The 17,687-nt window shown below is 42.8% G+C and overlaps 1 protein-coding gene across 1 annotated transcript in view; it reads left to right on the top strand.

Annotated features, from left to right (window-relative positions):
• LOC112070730 (ran-binding protein 3) overlaps nt 1–17,687 on the top strand; it is a 35,634-nt gene that overhangs the window by 11,732 nt on the left and 6,215 nt on the right. The window contains 8 exon segments of the mRNA XM_070439095.1: nt 8,295–8,360; nt 8,633–8,820; nt 9,121–9,210; nt 9,419–9,510; nt 9,746–9,821; nt 10,506–10,605; nt 10,741–10,865; nt 14,745–14,869. Coding sequence (XP_070295196.1) covers nt 8,295–8,360; nt 8,633–8,820; nt 9,121–9,210; nt 9,419–9,510; nt 9,746–9,821; nt 10,506–10,605; nt 10,741–10,865; nt 14,745–14,869 — 862 coding nt within the window.

Here is a 17,687-nt window from a genome sequence, read left to right on the forward strand (position 1 = left end):
CGTGAGGTAGCTGCAGGTGTGCCCTCTACCCGTGAGGTAGCTGGGCAGGTTGCCTTCTAACCGTGAGGTAGCTGGCAGGTTTGTCTTCTAACCGTGAGGTAGCTGCAGGTTGCCTTCTAACCCCGTGAGGTAGCTGCAGGTTGCCCTTCTAACCCGTTGAGGTAGCTCAGGTTGCCTTCTAACCCGTGAGGTAGCTGCAGGTTGTCCCTCTAACCAGTTGAGGTAGCTGCGGTTGCCCTCTAACCAGTAGGTAGCTGCAAGGTGCCCTCTAACCAGTGAGGTAGCTGCAGGTTGCGCTCTAAACGCAGTGAGTAAGCTGCAGGTTGCCTCTAACCCGTGAGTAGCTGCAGGTGCCCTCTAGGAGCCATTGTTTGCGCTCAAGTTAGCTCAGTGTGACCTCTAACCACGCGAGGTAGCTGCAGTTGCCTCTAACCAGCGAGGTAGCTCGCAGGTTGTCCTCCTAACCAGTGAGGTAGCTGCAGGTTGACGTCTCTAACGTGCGTAGTGCAGTGACCGCTACAGCACTGCAGGTTGCACTCTACACCAGTGAGGTAGCAAAACATCTTCCAGTTTCTAAGTGTTTTTGAGTTGTGTAGTTTCGCTATGGCAAATATCATCCTTCCTGAATTGATGAGTGGCTTGATTGCTATTATGTCAAAACACAGGGATTTTGGTGTAGTGGCAGTTGAGTGTGCTGTTTAAAAGAAAGTAGAATGATTATTATTGTTGCCACATGTACAGTGTCTTCAAAGTGTTCATCACCCTTTGACTTATTCTCACCTTTTGTTGTACAGGCCTGCAATTAAAAATTGAATAGATTTTTCCCCCCAGCCCCATCACTAATGACAAGAGTGAACTTTTTTTTCTGTTTTTTAAAAAATGTTGCAGATTTATTGAAAACAGAAATCTTAAATTTACATAAGTATTCACTATCACCACCCTTCGTCAATATTTGTATAGTAGCACTTTGTCGCCGATTACAGCCTTTGTAGTCTTCTTGGTATGTCTATCAGCTTTACACATCTGGATTTGGGGATTCTCTCAAGCTCTGTTAAGTTAATGAGGGAGCAAGCCAGTGAACAGAAATCTTGTCTTTTTTTTGGTTTTTTCTTTTTTTTTGGTTTTTTGGGTGGTGTGAAGATTTCAATGGTATTCAGTGTGGGCTTTGTTATGCGGCCACTCAAGGACTTCACATTCTTGTTCTGAAGCCATTCCCAGTTATTACTTGGCTGTATGCTTGGGTGTCTTTTGTCCGTTGGAACGTAAATCTTCGCCCCAGTCTTTAAGTCGATTGCACTCTGAAGCAGGTTCTCAAGGATTTCCTGTATTTGGGCTCCATTTCATTGTTCCTTCTATCCTTACCAGTCTCCAGTCCTGCAGCTGAAAAGCATCCCTATAGCATGATGCTGCCGCCACCACCATGCTTCACTGTAGGGATGGTGTTAGGTGGGTGATGAGCTGTGCCTGTGTTTTCTCAAGACATAGGGCTTTGCATTCAGGCCAAAGAGTAAAATTTGTCTCATCAGACCAAATAATATTTTGCCTTATGCTCAGTCTTTCACGGGCCTTTTTTGCAAACTCCAGACGTGCTGTCATGTGCCATTTTCTCAGGAGTGTCTTCCATTGGGCCACTCTATGATAAAGCCACATTGAAGTGCTGTAAAGACTGTGTCCTTCTGGTAGGTTCTCCATCTCGTCTAAAGAACTCTGTAGATCTGTCAGTGGTTATTAGGTTCTTGGTCACCTCCCTCGACAAGGTCTTCTTGCCAGGGTGATCAGTCGGACGGCCAGCTCTAGGCAGAGTCTGAGTAGTTCCATATCCTAATGATGGAGACCTCTGTGCTCTTGGAAACTTTCAACACTCTAGAAGTTGTTTTTATTACCCTTCCCCAGATATATGCCTCATCACAACTCTATCTCTGAGATCTACAGACGGTCCTTGGACTCATGGTATAGTTTCTGCTCTGACATGCACTGTCAACTGTGGGACCTTAAATTGACAGGTGGTTTCTTTCTAAATCATGGTCCAAACAAATTGAATTGGCCACAGGTGACTCCAATCAAGTTGTAGTGCTGTCTCAAGGATGATCAAAGGAATTGGATTGACCTGAGCTCAATTTAGTGTCATAGCAAGGGGTGTGAATACTTATGCAAATGACATATTTCTGTATTTTATTTGAAAAATACATTGCAAAAAATGTCTAAAAACATGTTTTCACTTTGCCATTATAGGGTGTTGTGTGTAGCTGGGTGAAAATAAATGTAATACATGTTGAGGTCAGGCTGTAATGCAACTATGTTGGAATAAGTCAAGGGGTTTGAATACTTCTGAATGCACTGTATGTGTAGATAGTACATTTTTATGTTTTCAATATCACAAACTGTTTCTGCCTATTGGTATTGATTTGGACACTTAAAAACTGGGGCTATTTATCAAAATGTCTGTCAACAAGAAGCTTGGTCTCATTTAAGGTTTAAGAATATACATTTAATTAGTAAAAACTCGAATGAGTCAAAAAGTGAGTCTGATTTATTATTATGGTACCCCAGAAATCACAAATCTGGTTTGCCCTGCCTGGTCGTGTGTGGTGGTCACTGTCGTACACCACAACTGTTCTGTCACTTAGACAACAGTTGTTTCAGTCAAGCTAAAAATATTGTGAAGTTGAGCTGGATCACATGCTTGTGTTATTTACAAAGCAGGACAGTCCTCTCTCCGACCCTGGCTGTGAGGAGCTAGTTGTCCCTGTCGGCTTCAGTTAGGTCATGAGTTTTGATGGTCCAAATCCATGCTCTTGTCCATACATGTAGACTACTTAGCCACTCACAGATAGATAGACTATAAGTAGCTAGCTACAGATATACAGTGCCTTCGGAAAGTATTCAGACCCCTTGCCACTTTTGCTTACAGCCTTATTCTAAAAATGGATAAAAAAAAAATCCTCATCAATCTACACACTACCCCATAATGACAAAGTGAAAACAGGTTTTTAGAAAATTTTGCGAATGTAATAAAACATAAACAACATTAACTATATTTACTGTAGTATTCGACCCTTTGCTTTGAGACTCAAAATTGAGCTCAGGTGCATCCTGTTTCCATTGATCATCCTTGAGATGTTTCTACAACTGTTGGAGTCCACTGTGGTAAATTCATATGATTGGACATGATTTTGGAAAGGCACACAACCTGCTATATAAGGTCCCACAGTTGACAGTGCATGTCCGAGCAAAACTAAGCCATGAGGTGAAGGAATTGTCTGTAGAGTCGAGAAAGGATTGTGTCGAGGCACAATCTGGGGTAGGGTACCAAAACATTTCTGCAGCATTGAAGGTCCCCAAGAATACAGTGGCTCGATCATCTCTTAAATGATCAAGTTTGGAACCACCAAGACTCCTTCCTAGAGCCTGGCCAAACTGAGCAATCGGGGGAGAAGGCCTTAGTCAGGGAGGTGACCAAGAAACCCGATGGTCACCTGACAGAGCCTCTAAAGTTCCTCTGTTGAGATGGGAGAACTTTCCAGAAGGACAACCATCTCTGCATACATCAGGCCTTATGTAGAAGTGCCCAGACGGAAGTCACTCCTCAGTAAACGGCACATGACAGCCCGCTTGGAGTTTACCAAAAAGGCACCTAACGGACTCTGACCATGAGAAACAAGTTCTCTGGTCTGATAAGTTCTCTTGTCTGATCACTTGGAGAAACAGGCACCATCCCTACGGTGATGCATGGTGGTAGCAAGCGTCATGCTGTGGGATGTTTTTCAGCGGCAGGGACTTGGGAGACTAGTTAGGATCGATTGCAAAGCTGAACGGAGCAAAGTAAGAGAGATCCTCGATGGAACTGATCCTGCTCAGGACCTCAGCCTGGGGTTACGGTTCACCTTCCAACAAGACAACGACCCTAAACCACAGCCAAGACAAGCAGGAGTGGCTTCGGGACAAGTCTCTGAATGTCCTTGAGTGGCCCAGCCAGAGCCGCGACTCTAAACCCGATCAACATCTCTGGAGAGACCTGAAAATAGCTGTGCAGCAGCTCCCCATTGAACCTGACAGAACTTGAGAAAGAAGAATGGGAGAAACTCCCATACAGGTGTGCCAAGCGTGTAGCGTCATACCCAAGAAGACTTGAGGCTGTATCGCTGAATCCTTACATAAATGTGGTTTTTTTATTTATTTTTTTATAAATTATCAAAAATCTGTTTTTGCTTTGTCATTATGGGTATTGGGTTCAGATTGATGAGGGGAAACATTTAAATGTGTAGAATAATGCTGTAACAAAAATGTGAAAAAGTCCAAGGTTGTGGAATACTTTCCAAGGCAATGTAAATAGCTTTTGTTGTGCACCTTGTTGTCCTTTTATAAAACTTGATTTCTTTAGATGCAGGTTTTAATATTTAATTAATGTCTATCTTTCAAGGCTCTGGTTGTTTTCTGGTGACGAACTAATCAGTGTTGTGTGCCACTCGTTTAAACGGGACTAAAGATTATAATGCAAGTGTTTTTCTCAGGCTTTGCATCATGAATGTTTGGCATCTATTCAGAAGTGTTCTGAACGCAGTGGTGAGCGTTGCTATGCTTTGTGGGTAGAACTAATTTAGCGGAAAGTTGGAAGAAGGAGAAAATAAAGTCTGAATCCATGTGTCGGTTTTTTTTTTTGTTTTTGGCAGAAATACTCACCAGGTTTATGGTTTAGCCTGGCTTAGCTAAATGCAATATTCCTGAATTTCCATAAGTGTCACTGAGCATCTTTGTAGAATTAGAAACACATTCCTGTGTTTAAACAGAGAGAGTCAAGTGTGCCAGACACTAGGCCTTCTAGCTGTTTGCAACAAAAAAACACATTATGGCAGAACTTGTCATCAAGACGCTGCAGGGTGTTGTTCAGCACGCTTGTTTAAAAAAAAAAAAAAAAAATGTTTTACGATCACCCTGACAAGTGTTGAAACAAACAACTGATTGACAGGTTGCGATGTCTTTAAAAAAAATATAGGCCTACACTTCACACAAGTCACTGAAGCATACCTTCTTCTGTATGATGAAAGATGCTTTCCTTCTTCTTTGAAACAGAGAAACCTGCCATAGTGCCACCGATGTTTGTGTTCCAAAAAGACAAAGCACGAAGGTAAGTCACATCGGGTTGTTTCTTCCCGCCTGACTTTCATTGACTCTTCTTTATGGAAATTCACTGTAAAGCTTCCATCATTTGATTCAGTTGTTGTTTTTAGACTGAGAAAAACAGTAGATTCAGTACTGCTTTCTATTACAGCGGGCAGCTGATGGATCCAGTGGAGAAGATGGAGAAGGAAGACTACAATTTGGCAGTTTTTTTTGTTTAAAGACCTTTTCTAATATTTTCCATTCTAATCTTAAAATTGATGTCCGTTTTATTATAAATCTTGTAATTCGTTTACCAGGAGGGGTATTGTATTTCCTAAGCTGGAGCCCAGCTGGGGCTTTTAAACTGGCATGTTCTTATCAACCCTGAATGCTGATTGGCTGAAATCCGTTTTATACAGAACGTATACCACGCGTATGACACAATTATTTTTACTGTTCTAATTACGTTGGTAACCAGTTTATAACAGCGATAAGGCACCTCACTGAGGTTTGTGTTTATGGCCAATATACCATGGCTAAGGACTGCATCCAGGCACTCCTTGTTGTGTGGTGCTTAAGAAGAGCACTTAGCTGTGGTATATTGGCCATATAGCACACGCTCCTCGGGCCTTATGCTTAATAAAGTGCAACTGAATGCAATAAACAACTTCGCTGATAGAAAACTTTTCATTTGGCATGAATTAATCAAATTTAATTTAATAGTTTATACATCAGCTGATATATCAAAGTGCTGTACAGAAACCCAGCCTAAAACCCCAAACAGCAAGCAATGCAGTGTAGAAGCACGGTGGCTAGGAAAAACTCCCTAGAAGGCAAAACCTAGGAAGAAACCTAGAGAGGAACAGGCTATGAGGGGTGGCCATCCTCTTTCTGGCTGTGCCGGTGGGAGATATAACAGAACATGGCCAAGATGTTTCATAAAAACCAGCATGGTCAAATAATAGTAATCACAGTGAACAGGTCAGGGTTCCATAGCCGCAGGCAGAACAGTTGAACTGGAGCAGCAGCACGGCCAGGTGGACTGGGACAACAAGGAGTCATCATGCCAGGTAGTCCTGAGGCATGGTCCTAGGGCTCAGGTCCTCCGATAGAGAGCAAGAGAGAATTAGAGAGAGCATACTTAAATTCACACAGGACACCGGATAAGACAGGAGAAATACTCCAGATATAACAGACTGACCCTAGCCCCCCGCACACAAACTACTGCAGCATAAATACTGGAGGCTGAGACAGGTCAAACATTTATTCTAATGGCAAAATTGAGTACAAAGTGTTAAATGTGATATTTCGGTCATAAAGTCAGTCTCGTCCTAAACTGAGTTTGTGAAGTGAGTTCGTCATGACTTACTTGAGGGTTTGGTTTTGATTTCGACAATGCTCACTTGTCCACTAACACAGGATACACAGCTGCGGTGATTTGTGCTCTATCCAATCCTACCGCAGAACACAGACCGTGAGACAGACTAACCAGCAGAGCAGACTTTGTGTTACATAAGACAACTTCACACATTTTTTTTTCTTGATAAATACTTCACCAAACACTTAACTAGATTGCTGACTAAAACCCAGCAAAACATCCAAATGGATTGCAAATTTCTTGAGATCAGTCTGACTTTTGAGGAGTGATACTGGCTTTGTTCCTATGGCGTCTCATGGGACAAACATCAGTAACTGTCACATCCAACCCACAACCAAAAGACTGAAATCTCTTCTTTTTTTCTTTAATGAGTGACAGAGAAACAAATGCGAATACGGTGCGTTCAGTCCGCTCTTTAATCATGTGAATTGAAGGCTGTCTTTTTTTGGGGGGGGGCTTCAGATTCAGACAGAGACGATGGTGCTATTGTCTCCGGTGAAAAGAGAGAGGACTTCATCTTCAACACAGTTCCCGCTTTCAACCATTCTGGTAGTAGAAAACATCAGAGAAAGCTGACTGCGTTTCAGTTGATTCTGAAGAGGAGTACAGGAAACTTGCCTTGTGTGTAATGTTTCTTCTTTGCTCTCTGCAGTGGCTAATAAGAACAATGTCTTCATGCCATCAAGTTTCTGGCAGTCTCCCACTGGGAATTCCGAGACTCGGAGCCAGGTGAGGCACAGTGTTTACTTCCTATGGTTCCTCCTCATTATAAAGCTCCCCCTCATTTAAGTCTCCGTATTGACATGCATTTGTATGCTTGTGAACTGTAGTCCAGGCCCAAAGACCCTTTTAATGCACAAATAAGTTACAGTACAACTCAATGGCAAGGAAAGCTAACAAAAAGGTATGACCATGATTTTTTTTTTTACCTTTGGTTTATGGCATCTCTCACAAATATCTTAATTCCAAGATGGGTTCACATAGACAAAGAAGCATATCATTATAGGGGGAAAACACAGGTACCAGGGTTAAACTTGACAGGGAAGAATAGCAGGACAGAGAAAAAGAAACATTGTTTTAATGTAGACATTGAATGTGTTTTACTCCAAACATCCAAATGAGGTGCTGAAGTTGACGCTTATTTGCCTCACAGCAGAAAAAAAATTCTGTGCAATTTAAAACATTTAAGATTGAAAGAAATGACAAAAATACAGAATCTCAGCTCAAAAGGCTACCAAACATATGTAGAATTTGTTTGGAGATCAAGAAAATACGACTTCCATTTTGTCCATTCTGGGGGAAAAGGGTTAACTAAACACCAATGTGTATGATCTCCGAGACCTTAGTGACACCAGCTRTGAGGTGAGAAGGGAACCTCATTTATGTAGCTTTGAAAATGACCTTCATTCAAGCAGTTAGTCAAATGTGTCTTTCTATAAATGTGTAGTGCTTAGTTTTAAAGGGATACTAAGGGGATTTTGTCAATGAAACCATTTATCTACTTCCCCAGATGAACCCGAGGATACCATTTGTCCCTGCATGCAGTTTGAATGAAGTTGCTAACTAGAGTTAGCGCAATGACAAAGTCTATGATAACTGCTAGTAGATACCATTCACTGCGCTAACGCTAGTTAGGATTGGCTTGCGAAACTACCTCTAACTTCCATCATACTGGATGCAGAGACAAATGGTATCTCCATGGGTTCATCTGTGTTCATTTTATGATGGTATTAAATGTACCCTCCCCACACACTGAAAGATGCCATTTTTGTTTATGGTCTTTTTTAACAATTCTACCTCCTGTTTTTTTTGCCAGAAGAGAAGCCAGTTGGGTTTCGTTTAAAACCACCAACTCTTATCCACGGGAAGGCACCTAGTTCAGGTGGGTATTGGTGCCTGGGTATTGGTGTGTGTGTGTGTTGATTACAGAAAGCAACTCTAGTCAGGTTAAATGGTCAGGAAAACTCCTAAATCGTAGATGGTGTTACGGCATGTTAATATGATTGGAAGTGCATGGTAGTAGTTTTGATATAGTCCGTGGTCGTGCATGTTGTAATATCGTACTGATATAGTACATGGTAGGTGTGATATAGTTGTGAATGGACTAGTTCTGTAAGGCATTCAGATCCAATCCATTAGCAGGTTATGTTCCAGGCGTCCCCAGTCAGAAACCCAAGGAGCAACTTCGCAGTGTCCTCCGGCCAGCCTTGCTCCAGGCCCCGCCAGCCAAGACCAACTCCGAGTCCACTAACGGGGTGAAGAAGTCGTCCGACGGAACGTCAGAAGTGTCGACCATCTTCCATAACAACACTGAGCAGTCAGACGGCCTCGCAATGTCACCGGTGAGGACTGGTGTCATGGTCCTGTGTTAATATGCAGAAGCTTGTGTAATGTGACAACGGTGCAGCAACGAAATAATTTAAAAGTGGAACGATAATTGAATGCGTCTCTATGGCAACGACTTATTTTGCCTGTAGTTGCACGATGTTGTGACTACCAAGACCTTCTTCTTGGATATGATTTAGTCCATATTATTACTGTCAAAATCATTCACAAGTTTTATTTTTTGTTTTTCAAAAAATGCCTCTTTTTTTTTAGCAACAACAAATTTTAAAGTTGAATTCAATATATGTTTAATCTAGAAACGTGACAAAGAGGAGGACGGAATGAGGGACGACTGTCCTGCAGAGTCCTCTTTCGTGTTTGGACAAAATATCAAAGACAGAGCGAAGGTTCATATTTTTGTAGGATGCTGATACTCTTATTTAATTCACTAGATAGGCTGTTTTCAATATTTTATTAATTTTTTTGTACATTTTCTCAAATGAAGTGAATTATGATCTCAGTTTCTTTGGTAACGTCTCTCTATTCCTCTCTCTCGTCTGTCTGTCTGTCTCTCTGTCTGTCTGTCTCTTTCTGTCTGTCTGTCTCTGTCTCTAGTTGGAAGAGAGCACTAACGACGGCAAGTCGTTGCCCCTGGCCTCTCAGAAGGAGGGAACTAACTATTTCTTAGAGTACATTGCCACCCCCAGGTAATGTAGTGTCCTCAGAGTTGAAAAAAAAATATTTTTACTAGCTTTTCAGACCACTTTACTCTTTTCACTATTTTGAAGGTTGAACTTATAATGCTCGTAATATTATGGTTTCAGCCACCTTAGTTTTTAAAAGCCGTAATTGTAAGTTGAGCCGTAATTGTAAGCCGTAAGTGTCTGCTAAATGACTGACCTTCTAATAATAACTTCTTGTTCTTCTTTTCAACCTCTCCAGTTTAAAGAACGCCACAAACAATACGGACAAGGGGGCCAAATTTGTCTTTGGGCAGAACATGTCAGAGAGGGTTCTGGTGAGTCGAGACTGTTTTAGCGGGTGGTGTTGTCCTTCAGGTCATGACAAACAGTAGAGCTGGTGGGAGATCGAAAACCCTAATCGATACAGATCCATGAGAAATGGATCAACCTTGGAACTGTTATGGAATCTTGTAGCAAATCCAATCATGCAAGACAATGTGTTTTGAGTTGGGACTAGAAAACCACACACATTATGAGTGGACGTTATTATTGTACTGTCGAGACACTGTGGTTGACTGGCAGCGTCCTGTGTGGTTGACTGGCAGCGTCCTGTGTGGTTGACTGGGGTGACTGGGCAGCGTCCCTGTGTGTTGACTGGCAGCGTCCGGTGTGGTTGACTGGCTAGGTCCTTGTGGTGGTTGACTGGGCTTCGCGTCCTGTGTGGTTGACTGGCTGCTCCTGTGTGGTTGACTGGCTGCCGGTCCTGTTGTGGTTGACTGGCGGCGCTCCTGTGTGGTTGACTGCTGCCGCCTCCTGTTGGTTGACTGGCTGCCGCCTCCTGTGTGGTTGACTGGCGCCGCTCCTGTGTGGTTGACTGCTGCCGCTCCTGTGGTGGGACTGGCTTGCCTCCTGGTGGTTGACTGGCTGCCGCCTCCTGTGTGGTTGACTGGCTGCCGGCCTCCTGTGGGTTGACTGCGCTCTCCTGTGAGGTTGACTGGCTGCCCCCTGTGTTATTTCAGAGTCCTCCTAGAGGAGGTGAGGCATCAGAAGAGGACTGTAAAGACTTACCGGCTCCCCTGTGTCCTGAACCCTCCTCAAAGGAAAACACACCAGAGAAGGGTAAGAGGAGCCACACACACACACGTCTCGCAGTATAAATCTTAAGAGACTGGCTTTCTCTATCTTCACTACAGACTAGTGCTGGCCCCAGTGTGTTAATTAGTTAGATGTGCGTCTTTGTGTGTGTGTTCCCAGGTAACAACGTGACGGAGTCACTGGAGGAGTCTGCAGCAGCGTACACCAAAGCCACAGCCAAGAAGTGTATCTTAGAGAAAGTAGACGTCAAAACTGGAGAGGAATCAGAAAGTAACGTTTTACAGGTCGGTGGCTAGTCTCTATTGCTGACTATGTTGGAATACATCAAGGTGCGTAGTCTTAGTTTTACTCTGTTTATTTAGAACCTAATGGACAACTAGGGAAAGCTCAAACCAAGTTTATTCACTCGATGCTACAGACGGCTTAACAGACAGACCATATTTACATAAGCACTTGGTATTTAAATCTTCCTCCTATGCTGTCTCTCCTCCTTACACATCTGGACAGCCAATACATCTCTGCTGCTAGYCAGGACTTTAGTGATGCCTGTTCTCTCTCTCTCTTCATCTGACCTGACCTCGGCCCAAATTCCTCTCTCCTCTCCAACTCACGGCTGTCCTGTTGACTTGTACCAGACTGTGGGCCTTCTCCTTTCCATAGGATCCCTGATGTCTAACAATAACATGTTCTGACTGAATGTAAACGTTGTACATTCCCCTCTCTCCCTCAGTGACATGAAATAAGGATATTTCATATTTTCAAGTTTAGTAGTCAGAACCCATCAATAGTCACTAAGGATCAGTTTTCAGATCATAATGTATTAGATTACATGGACAGGGAGGAGCTGATCTAGGATAATGTATTAGATGGACAGGGAGGAGCTGGTCTAGGGTAGTGTATTAGATGGACAGGGAGGAGCTGATCTAGGATAATGTATTAGATGGACAGGGGGGAGCTGGTCTAGGATAATGTATTAGATGGACAGGGAGGAGCTGATCTAGGGTAGTGTATTACATGGACAGAGAGGAGCTGATCTAGGGTAGTGTATTAGATGGACAGGGAGGAGCTGATCCTAGAGCGGTACTCACACTCTGAGACACTTGATACATACACCCCGCCGATCAGTAATGTGTGTGGAGACAAAATCAGCAAGCCCTCTTTTGAGGACAAATATCTTAGTATTTTTTCCCCAGCTTTTCTGCTAAATATACATTTTACATACATGGTACTTTTTATATAACGCAATCACATAACAATAGTACATTACCAAACATAAGCTCTTTAATCGCACCCCCTCAGCCACTCTCAGCCCATCCCACCTATCACCATAGACCACCCTCGTTCGGTTTCCATGTGCCATATATTTTTTTGTTCTGTGACGTTTTACAAACATTTTGAACCTTTCTAGTCGTGTAGTATCCACAGATTGTGAACTAAAGATTAAACTTTTGTACGAGTATTATTATATTGTTTATTGACTATGGCTTTCCAAATCGGCTATTTGGAAGGTTAATTTTAAGTGAATGTTTTTTTGTTTTTTTTAATCATTTCTGAACCTGTGACCAGAAACAAGCTATATAGGGGCAATACCAGAATAACTTATCTAATGATTCTGTCTCTTCGCAGCAAAATCTACAGAGCTGAGATTGTTGTATGCCATATTATATACCTCTCTCAGCAAAAAAATAAACTTCACTTTTTCAGGACCCTGTCTTTCAAAGATAATTCATAAAAATCCAAATAACTTCACAGATCTTCACTGTAAAGGGTTTAAACACTGTTTCCCATACTTGTTCAATGAACCATAAACAATTAATGAACATGCACCTGTGGAACGGTCGTTAAGACAATAAAAGCTTACAGACGGTAGGAATTTAAGGTCACAGTTATGAACACTTAGGACACTAAAGAGGCCTTTCTACTGACTCTGGAAAAACACCAAAGAAAGATGCCCAGGGTCCCTGCTCATCTGCGTGAACGTGCCTTAGGCATGCTACAAGGAGGCATGAGGACTGCAGATGTGGCCTGGGCAATAAATTGCAACGTCTGTACTGTGAGACGCCTAAAACAGCTCTACAGGGAGACAGGATGGACAGCTGATCGTCCTCGCAGTGGCAGACCACGTGTAACAACACCTGCACAGGATCGGTACATCCGAACATCACACCTGCGGGACAGGTACAGGATGGCAACAACAACGCACAATCCCTCCATCAGTGCTCAGACTGTCCACAATAGGCTGAGAGAGGCTGGACTGAGGGCTTGTAGGCCTGTTGTAAGGCAGGTCCTCACCAGACATCACCGGCAACAACGTCGCCTATAGGCACAAACCCACAGTCGCTGCATCAGACAGGACTGGCAAAAAGTGCTCTTCACTGGCGAGTCGCGGTTTTGTCTCACCAGGGGGGATGGTCGGATTCGCGTTTATTGTCGAAGGAATGAGCGTTACACCGAGGCCTGTACTCTGGAGCGGGATTGATTTGGAGGTGGAGGGTTCGTCATGGTTTGGGGCGGTGTGTCACAGCATCATCGGACTGAGCTTGTTGTCATTGCAGGCAATCTCAACGCTGTGCATTACAGGGAAGACATCCTCCTCCCCTAATGTGGTACCATTCCTGCAGGCTCATCCTGACATGACCCTCCAGCATGACAATGCCACCAGCCATACTGCTCGTTCTGTGCATGATTTCCTGCAAGACAGGAATGTCAGTGTTCTGCCATGGCCAGCGAAGAGCCCAGATCTCAATCCCATTGAGCACGTCTGGGACCTGTTGGATCGGAGGGTGAGCGCTTAGGCGAGCGCTTAGGTTCCCTACCTTCTCCATTTCCACTTGCCTCCATGTTTGTGGTAATGCTGCAATCAGTTGGTTGTTCGTTTGGATTGAATAGATATTTTCGATAGCTGCATATGTGACATAGCTCCACTGTTTCTATTGTTAGGTAAAAAATTGAGAGTAAATAACTCCGACATTAGAGAAGCCTAACCAAGTTTAATTCTGCCCAAAGGGTCTTTTACAGATGTAATTCAGACCGCCAAACATTTCTCACCATCATAGGTATATATATCCCACTTAAGACACTCCTCCTTTTCTCCAATCCTTACATCTTACGGTTCCACAGGAAGAGGATAGTAAACCCTTATTACTCCCTTCGGGGGATCTGACCTCACCACCTGACCTCAACCCCTCCTTCGCCTAATCCAGATGTCCATCTGCCTCCCCTATAGCAATCCTTTGATCTCCTCCCGTCCACCCAGCACATTCCACAGCCACTCTGTCTTTCTWCAGATCTCACTCGTTTATATACTATGCGTCTGATCTATCATGTCTTTTAATATCTCAATGTTCAACATTTTGAATCCAACACTATTCATAATATCATTAGTAAATATAATAAAACATGTTTTTTTWWTTTTTATAAATCAGTATATTTGAGTTTAACCATAACATTTGTTGGAATATTTGTTCTATCATTTTTCTGGAGGATAAAACTGAAACTGTAACCAACTTTGTACYGCTTGTTTAAGAAAGGGTGATACTTTAAACAACATATCATTTTCAATTAGTCGGAAATGAGAAGTTGTAATCTGTATGAAGGAGAAAGGGCCACTTTGGAACAAAGGATGAGCCTTAATAATCTACTGGAGAACCATTTGGGGTTTAAGTATTACTTATGTATGAGTGAAGCTTTTAGTGAGAGGTTTAAAGCTTTAATATTTAATAATTTTAGCCCCKTAAACTKATATTTTATATAATATATATATTTTTAACTGGGAAAGTCAGTTAAGAACAAATTCTTATTTACAATGACAGRCTACCCCAGCGAAACTCGGGCGCGACACTGGGCCAATTGTACGCCACACTATGGGACTCCCAATCACAGCCAGATGTGATACAGGCTGGATAAATAAGCACATTTAAATTTTGTCTGGCTTAGCATTCCAAATTAAAAATTAAAAAATTCTCATATGATTTTAAAAAACGAGTCGTCTGGGGTAGGCAGCGCAATTTGTAATGAATTAAACAGTGAGGACCAAAGAGTTAATCAATGTCTATTTATGGGAAAATCACAAGTATTTACCTCTCCATGGTTGCAGAATCTTTTATCTATTTTTGCAAACTTTCTATTGAAATTGATTTGTTGTTTTGTTGTCCCTCTCTCAGGTCCAGTGCAAGTTGTTTGTGTTTGACATGACGGCCCAGTCGTGGATAGAGCGAGGTCGAGGGCTGCTCAGGCTTAATGACATGGCATCCACAGATGACGGCTCTTTACAGTCACGCCTYGGTAGGTGCACAAACCTGTACACATTCATGAATGTTTGTTTGTCTCAGTAACTTACAGGATAACTCACAATGTCTTTCTAAGAACCTACCGCAGTCATCATGGTTATTGGGATTGAACATTCCAAAAAGGATTGAAGGAATACAATGCCTTCCGAAAGTAACCCCTTGATTTATTCCACATTTTGTTGTTACAGCCTGAATTTAAAATGGATATATGTGTTCCCCAGTGATCTGTCTAATTACCCTGTAAATGTAAATGTGTTCCCCAGTGATCTGTCTAATTGCCCTGTAAATATGTTTTCTCCAGTACTACCCTGTTGTGTGTGTGTGTGTATATATATACAGTATATCACAAAAGTGAGTACACCCCTCACATTTTTGTAATATTTGAGTATATCTTTTCATGTGACAACACTGAAGAAATGACACTTTGCTACAATGTAAAGTAGTGAGTGTACAGCTTGTATAACAGTGTAAATTTGCTGTCCCCTCAAATAACTCAACACACAGCCATTAATGTCTAAACCGCTGGCAACAAAAGTGAGTACACCCCTAAGTGAAAATGTCCAAATTGGGCCCAATTAGCCATTTTCCCTCCCGGTGTCATGTGACTCGTTAGTGTTACAAGGTCTCAGGTGTGAATGGGGAGCAGGTGTGTTAAATTGGTGTCATCGCTCTCACACTCCCTCATACTGACTGGTCACTGGAAGTTCAACATGGCACCTCATGGCAAAGAACTCTCTGAGGATCTGAAAAAAAGAATTGTTGCTCTACATAAAGATGGCCTGGGCTATAAGAAGATTGCCAAGACCCTGAAACTGAGCTGCAGCACGGTGGCCAAGACCATACAGCGGTTTAACTGGGACAGGTTCCACTCAGAACAGGCCTCGCCATGGTCGACCAAAGAAGTTGAGTGCACGTGCTCAGCGTCATATCCAGAGGTTGTCTTTGGGAAATAGACGTATGAGTGCTGCCAGCATTGCTGCAGAGGTTGAAGGTGGGGGTCAGCCTGTCAGTGCTCAGGCCTACGCCGTACACTGCATCAAATTGGTCTGCATAGCTGTCGTCCCAGAAGGAATCCTCTTCTAAAGATGATGCACAAGAAAGCCCGCAAACAGTTTGCTGAAGACAAGCAGACTAAGGACATGGATTACTGGAACCATGTCCTGTGGTCTGATGAAACCAAGAAACTTATTTGGTTCAGATGGTGTCAAGCGTGTGTGGTGGCAACCAGGTGAGGAGTACAAAGACAAGTGTGTCTTGCCTACAGTCAAGCATGGTGGTGGGAGTGTCATGGTCTGGGGCTGCATGAGCGCTGCCGCACTGGGGAGCTACAGTTCATTGAGGGAACCATGAATGCCAACATGTACTGTGACATACTGAAGCAGAGCATGATCCCCTCCCTTCGGAGACTGGGCCGCAGGGCAGTATTCCAACATGTTAACGACCCCAAACACACCTCCAAGACGACCACTGCCTTGCTAAAGAGCTGAGGGTTAAGGTGATGGACTGGCCAAGCATGTCTCCAGACCTAAACCCTATTGAGCATCTGTGGGGCATCCTCAAACGGAAGGTGGAGGAGTGCAAGGTCTCTAACATCCACCAGCTCCGTGATGTCATCATGGAGGAGTGGAAGAGGACTCAGTGGCAACCTGTGAAGCTCTGGTGAACTCCATGCCCAAGAGGGTTAAGGCAGTGCGGAAAGTGATGGTGGCCACAAAAATATTGAACTTTGGGCCCAATTTGGACATTTCACTTAGGGGTGTACTCACTTTTGTTGCCAGCGGTTTAGACATTAATGGCTGTGTATTGAGTTATTTTGAGGGGACAGCAAATTTACACTGTTATAACAAGCTGTACACTCACTACTTTACATTGTAGCAGAGTGTCATTCTTCAGTGTTGTCACATGAAAAGATATACTCAAATATTTACAAAAATGTGAGGGGTGTACTCACTTTTGTGATATACTGTATATATATATATATATATATATATATATATATATACACAGTTGAAGTCGGAGGTTTACATACACCTTAGCCAAATACATTTAAACTCCGTTTTTCACAATTCCTGACATTTAATCTATTAAAAATTCCCTGTCTTAAATCTGTTAGGATCACCGCTTTATTTTAAGAATGTGAAATGTCAGAATAATAGGAGAGAGTGATTTATTTCGATTTTATTTCTTTCATCACATTTCCAGTGGGTCAGAAGTTTACATACACTCAATTAGTATTTGGTAGCATTGCCTAAATTGTTTAACTTGGATCAACATTTCGTGTGGCCTTCCATAAGCTTCCCACAATAAATTGGGTGAATTATGGCCCATTCCTCCTGATAGAGCTGGTGTAACTGAGTCAGGTTTGTAGGCCTCCTTGCTCAACACGCTTTTTCAGTTCTGCCTCAAATTTTCTATAGGATTGAGGTCAGGGCTTTGTGATGGCCACTCCAATACCTTGACTTTGTTGTCCTAAGCCATTTTCCACAACTTTGGAATATGCTTGGGGTCATTGTCTATTTGGAAGACCCTTTATTGCGACCAAGCTTAACTTCCTGACTGATGTCTTGAGAGTGTGCTTCAATATATCCACATAATTTCTTCATGATGCCATCTATTTTGTGAAGTGCACCAGTCCCTCCTGCAGCAAAGCACCCCCACAAATGATGCTGCACCCCCCGTGCTTCACGGTTGGGATGTGTTCTTCCGGCTTGAAGCCCCCCCTTTTTCCTCCAAACATAACATGGTCATTATGGCCAAACAGTTCTATTTTTGTTTAATCAGACCAGAGGACATTTCTCAAAAAAAGTATGATCTTCG

Source organism: Salvelinus sp. IW2-2015, unplaced genomic scaffold (genome assembly GCF_002910315.2).
Source record: "Salvelinus sp. IW2-2015 unplaced genomic scaffold, ASM291031v2 Un_scaffold1406, whole genome shotgun sequence".
Lineage (NCBI taxonomy): Eukaryota > Metazoa > Chordata > Actinopteri > Salmoniformes > Salmonidae > Salvelinus > Salvelinus sp. IW2-2015.